The following is a 6,091-nucleotide window of genomic DNA, read 5'->3' as shown; positions in this document are numbered from 1 at the left end:
AATTATGAGGATTCTCATTGCAGGGTTGAAAGAAAACTCATATAATTTCAGCCTAAAGAACAAGAGATTGATATTGGCGAAAAATGCCTGCTGTCAACACAAATCATGCCCCCTCTGGCTGGACAAATGGATTGGCAATCTCGTCTGTTCCTTCAGTGGGGGAGACGAGCATCACAGCAGTCCCTCTACAAACCTGCAACAGAAGAATCAAACGTTACAATAAGAAAAACACAAATTTCTACATCATCACAATTTTTACTTCAGCGCAACTTAAATGTAGATCACCATTCATACGCAATAAAATGGCTTGGACCAGCATAAAAACCAAGAACAGTTTTCATGTCAGATGGATATTAAACCAAAACGGTGGACACCCCTAACCAAGTGAAGTTGTAGCAAAAAAAATTAAGAACGTTGAAGTGTCAAAAGTTGTAGATCACAAAATTTGACAGCGTTTCAAAAATATCAAAACCAAACACGTTTTCAACGTTTTATAAAACTGAAAATAGTTTGAAAACAGTATACCAAACGCACTCTTAACTATTTAAAATAAATGGTGGATTTGACTCTCTAACTTTAGAAAGCCAAATTCATTCTCTATTTTTAATGGCAATGATTGCATTTAATAAATCACACATTTTAATACTCCATTTTTCAAACTATTCAAACCGCATTTAAATTGATTGGTCAATTGTCGTGTAAAAATCATGTTAAAAAAATATACTCAAAATGTCATAAATACGTTTAGAGTTTCATGTTATAAGTTTATTCTTGTTTTAGAAAATGTATTTTCAGGAATACCAGACCAAACACGTTTTCATTGTTTTACAAAGCTGAAAATAGCTTGAAAACGGTACAACAAACGCGCTCTTAGCTTTTTAAAATAGAGAATGGATTTGACTCTCTAAATTTAAAATGTCAAATTCATTCTTTATTCTTAATGACAATGATTGAATTTAATAATTAACATATTTTAATACTCTACTTGTTAAACTATTCAAATCACGTTTAAATTGATTGATCAATCGTCGCATAAAAAATTATGTTAAATAAAAATGAAAAGAAATTAATAAATATTTCTTAAAGAAAAGGCAAAACAAATAATCAAAATAGAGATCTCGCTAGAATGTATAAAAATTTCAACTCTTTAAATTTAAAAATGCTGCTATTTATAAATAAAAAGATTCTTGGAGATGTTCTTAATAAATGCTCTTTTATAAATAGATAATATCCTAGAAATAAACTAGTTCAAATTTTAGAAAGGATAAAAAAAAGTTTTTTTTAAAAAAAAAAAAAAAACATATTTTCCACTTCAATTAATGAAAAACAGATAAACAAAATTAATTTCCCCACACCTGTTGTTTTATGTTTAATGAACCAATCGCAATCTCGATGATTAGCGAGGTTCTAATTTGTTATGAAAAACGTACAGCACCCAATTTTTCAGAAAGGTAGGTATTTGAATATCCTTCATTTCAAATCAAAGTAACCAGGGCCCGGGGCATTGATCGACACAAGATATTTTGAAATTGGTCTCTTTCGTTATATCATGGAATCAAATGTGTACACCTCTCAAATTGTTTAATACTGAATTCTGAATAGTCACAAAATGCTCGAAACTTTCAACTTGCGTGCCAAACATTCAAAATGTTCCTGTAACATTGGAAGGTACAAGTTTTGAATCACAGTTCATTGAAAATTATGAGGATTCTCATTGCAGGGTTGAAAGAAAACTCATATAATTTCAGCCTAAAGAACAAGAGATTGATATTGGCGAAAAATGCCTGCTGTCAACACAAATCATGCCCCCTCTGGCTGGACAAATGGATTGGCAATCTCGTCTGTTCCTTCAGTGGGGGAGACGAGCATCACAGCAGTCCCTCTACAAACCTGCAACAGAAGAATCAAACGTTACAATAAGAAAAACACAAATTTCTACATCATCACAATTTTTACTTCAGCGCAACTTAAATGTAGATCACCATTCATACGCAATAAAATGGCTTGGACCAGCATAAAAACCAAGAACAGTTTTCATGTCAGATGGATATTAAACCAAAACGGTGGACACCCCTAACCAAGTGAAGTTGTAGCAAAAAAAATTAAGAACGTTGAAGTGTCAAAAGTTGTAGATCACAAAATTTGACAGCGGCGTACATCGCCAAAGGACTAATTTGACTAGATATCAGTGTCCATAAAATAAATGGACCTCACAATATCAGAGATCCAACAACAGAAAACTGTGTGAGGACTTGATCATCTTCCAAATAATTCATCCCATGATTAAATGATATCCTAACTTGCAATAGTTGAACCAAAACTGATGAGATTCTTGGTACAAGAGCCAACAAGAACAAGGAACCTTTGATCGTGAAGGAAGAACCAATGACTAGGTCATGAAGAAAGAAGGTCAAAGAAATCATGGGATTACTTGTTCAAGTTACGGTAGATGAAAGGACAAATTTCACATTAGGCTTGAAAGACGGAACAAAATGGGTCAACTTGGTTCAAGCAGCGGAGGAGGGAGCTGAAGCGAATAACTATGCAACCGCATAGTGTATCTAGGTATGCAGCCGCATAGCCCCTCCCCAAGACCAACATGGAGGCTGTTGAATGGCCTATGCGACCGCAAGAATTAAACCTATGCTGACGCATAGTAGTATAGTACAATATTAGGACGTGAATTTTTCAAATCTCGCCTAGACAAATTAAAACTCTTTTTATGGTATCTTTTTCATATCTTTTAGGCTTAATTCCCTTTTCAATTAGGTTTTTATGAGTTCCCTATAAATAGGACTCATTCTCTTCAATGTAAAACCCATAATTTGAGATATATTATTGCAAGGCATGCTTTCAACTCGTTCTTCGTTGAATTAATTCCTAACTTATCAAGGATTAACTTATCGTGGCGTTCATCAATTCAAGTAAGCTTGTTGAGTTTTGTAATCACGAGGTCAAGATATTGTTTGCGAATATATTAGTTCTTTGGTTCAATAATTTATTGGGTCAAGCTTTTCAAACGTTGACTCTTAATTTTCTTGGGTTTGATCTAATCTATCATGGGTTTCGTAGCTACAATTACTACATGGGTTCACATCAAAACTCTAATGCAATATGATGTAAAATATGATGGTGAAACATACTATTAAGCCAAGACGCCTGGTCTGATCAGTAGTCTTCAGTGGATCCTCAGGGTCTACAATTCATAACAAACACGAAGTAAGAAAGCATAGAAAAGTAACGGCATTTCTAGCATAACAATATGCAATACCAATGTCTACAGCGGGAAGATGCTAAGGCAATTTTCACAAGTACAATATAACTTCTAAAGAAGGAATAATCGTATTTTTGTTGAATAATATCATTTATATAAAAAAAATATGGAAGCACGATTCCTTGATAATTTTCAAACAAAAGCATTGAGAGTCATTAAATAGTAATTTGCACATTTGCAGCTTTTATTAGTTTATAATATAGAAGGCTCCCTACTCGTAATAAAAACATTTTTTTCTGAAATAATGTATCATTTAGAAGACATATGCGACATATGAGAGATGAAACCATCATTTGTAATAGCTCAATAAACAATAATAGGCAAAAGTTCAAGACCTCATGCCATGGATGCAACAAAATAAACCACTACAGAGAATCTGATGTCTTATAAATATTCGCTCAAGCAGACACTACCCAATCCACAAAATCTACCATCAACGTGATGGATGGAAAGAAATATACATTAGAAAAGGATAGAGATGTCTTGATCAGAAACTCAAAGTTATCCAAACAAACAAAAGAAGCTCTTTATGGAATATATATATTGTTGAGATTTTGTAAGATGACAGAACCCCTTTAGATCAAAATAACCAATAGTTCAACAAGGAGCAAACATAATTAACTTGTTAATGTATGGCAAACCGAGATTGAATAACATGTTTCAACAGTGAAAGTAATCTCATTTAACATACTACCTACAAGTATTCCATCAATTTTGGACTACAAAAGATTGAACATGTATTTATTACCTCTAAGAAACTCTGTTGCTTCATCCAACACAAGATTCAACAATTGGTCATATCCTTTTAGTGTACCAGTCACTGAAAGGAAGAATCAAATGTTAACTGAAAGGAAGAATCAAATGTAACTTTCCTAAGTTAAGCTAAAAAGAATCGATGCATCTGGATACCAAACGAAGAAACAAAATATATATCCATCACTATCCAGTGGATATGATCTTGGTACTTTGGCATATATCATGATATGGATAATTGCATTGAAATTTAGTGTGTCAAACCCTAACTATTTGGAGGCTTTCCTTGAAACATGAGAGACAGAGGACTGAACAGATTACACGGAAAATATTTTAACTTCACATATAAACGGCCATAGCGATATTAATATTTATATCGGACGTCTTCAACACTGATAAAGTAGAAATCTTCCCAAAACTCTTCAAAAAGGCGACATGCCTCCATAATCCTAACTCATTAACATCCCCAATACATTTGATTTAACGTTGTCACTTCTTACTAATTTCATTCCGACTCAGTTTTTTAACATTTTCCTAGGACTCTATGGATGAATATGAAAGTGGCCAAAACATCAACCAAATCTAACGGAGAATACCTAGGAGCCAACTTAAAAACATGTGTCTATGATTTCCTTTTTTACCATGGATTACGAATTAATTTAGTCATACTGCAACAAACTTGACCCTGCAAGACTCAAAGGTAAATCGCAAGCACAGATAGAATTAAATTTCTAGCATAAGAAATTTTCCTTTTGACTCAAGAGAAAAAATGGAAAGACAACAAAAAATGATTAAGAAAGTAGGAATAAACTGATGACAGTTGCTTACAAAAGAAAAATATAATCATAAGTCACCGACCTTGTCTTCCACCAGTGAGCTTGACTTGGACACCCTTATCAACAAACTTTGCTAGATCCAACACTGTTTCTTTTCTTCCAGACTGAACAGAAGATTTAAACCTTGTTTGAGCCCCCATTAAAATGTCAAGGAAGCATTTTTTAATATTAGATTGATGGTGAATATATAGTTAAAAAATAAGAAAAAGTTTAGGACTTACGTGTAATATTATTTTCTTTTAAAAAATGTGTGGTTGAAAGAATAGAAAGAAAAAATGTATTTTGTAAAAAATGGGGATTAAACAAGTTATCAACAGCATAAAACACTTGCTTAAAGATACAAACAGAACTAAAGTTACAAGACAGCTAAAATTCCCTATTTTCTTACTCATTTATACCTCTGGAACACCTTAAACTTGAGTTTGCAACATCTAAAAGCGTCTCCTGTGATGCAAATACAAGCAACGAGAGACCACATTTTTTTTTCTTTATTTATAAAATATCCATTTGAGACATTATAATTAATTTAGTTCTTATTAATCACATTGAAATTACACCATAAGATAAAGCAAAAAAAAATCAATGCTTTTACTCTTCAAATCCAAGGTATTATCTAAATACCATTATACATATAAATGTGAGAAAAACAAAGTGTATGTCGTATGTGCCTGAGAGAGAGTACGATACCATGTAGGCAAATCAATGGACTGTAGAAAAGGCCAAAAGATCGGAGCTAGTAAGCGAAAAAGTTAACCTGTAGACAGAAAAGAATTTCTGTAAATTCAGTGTGCTTCGAACATAATATTACGAATTTGCTAAAAATTCTGAGAGCTTACGATCTCAAAGGGGAAGTAGAAAGGGATAGCAGAAAAGAGATTCTTGCCCTAATCTTCTCTGAGTTCTCACTTTTGGGTTTGAGAGTGCGCTCCGGTTCAGGGTAGAGATGGACTTAATTGTTCCAGTGGTCACTCAATCTAAGTCCATGTTTTTATTGGTGAATGGAGTCTAAAATATCGAGTTTTTATCGTTGAATTTAGGTCAATATATTTGATTGCTCACTTAACTTAGGTCATATTTTTTATTGCTCACTGAAATTTAAAATATCGAATTTTGATCACTGAATTTTGAAATATACACTGCGTTACTGATTAGCATAACTGTTGAATTTTAGAAAATATCGAGTTTATATTGAGTAATATAAAATATTTTTCAAAGTTCAGTGAGTAAT

The 6,091-nt window shown here is 32.8% G+C and overlaps 1 protein-coding gene across 1 annotated transcript; it reads right to left on the bottom strand.

Moving 5' to 3' along the window:
- Positions 1-1,550: 1,550 nt before the first annotated feature.
- LOC111410462 (sm-like protein LSM7) lies at positions 1,551-5,836 on the bottom strand. Its single transcript, XM_023040803.1, has 6 exons — positions 5,700-5,836; positions 5,551-5,617; positions 4,886-4,967; positions 4,023-4,094; positions 3,144-3,196; positions 1,551-1,890 (listed from the first exon to the last, which is right to left on the bottom strand). Exons 2-6 carry the CDS (start codon positions 5,551-5,553, stop codon positions 1,801-1,803), a joined length of 300 nt encoding a protein of 99 aa, XP_022896571.1. The 5' UTR covers positions 5,554-5,617; positions 5,700-5,836; the 3' UTR covers positions 1,551-1,800.
- Between the last annotated feature and the right edge of the window lie 255 nt (positions 5,837-6,091).

This window comes from Olea europaea, chromosome 15 (assembly GCF_002742605.1).
Source record: "Olea europaea var. sylvestris chromosome 15, O_europaea_v1, whole genome shotgun sequence".
NCBI classification, from domain to species: Eukaryota; Viridiplantae; Streptophyta; class Magnoliopsida; order Lamiales; family Oleaceae; genus Olea; species Olea europaea.
This window is presented reverse-complemented; position numbering and strand designations above follow the sequence as displayed.

What these genes read in the sequence shown, in the direction of transcription:
- LOC111410462 (XM_023040803.1), bottom strand. An exon ending in GCTCACTGGTGGAAGACAAG is followed by an intron (nt 4,095 to 4,885) that starts GTCGGTGACTTA and finishes TCTTCCTTTCAG; the next exon opens with TGACTGGTACACTAAAAGGA. An exon ending in CCAGGCGTCTTGGCTTAATA is followed by an intron (nt 1,891 to 3,143) that starts GTATGTTTCACC and finishes CTTCTGTTGCAG; the next exon opens with GTTTGTAGAGGGACTGCTGT.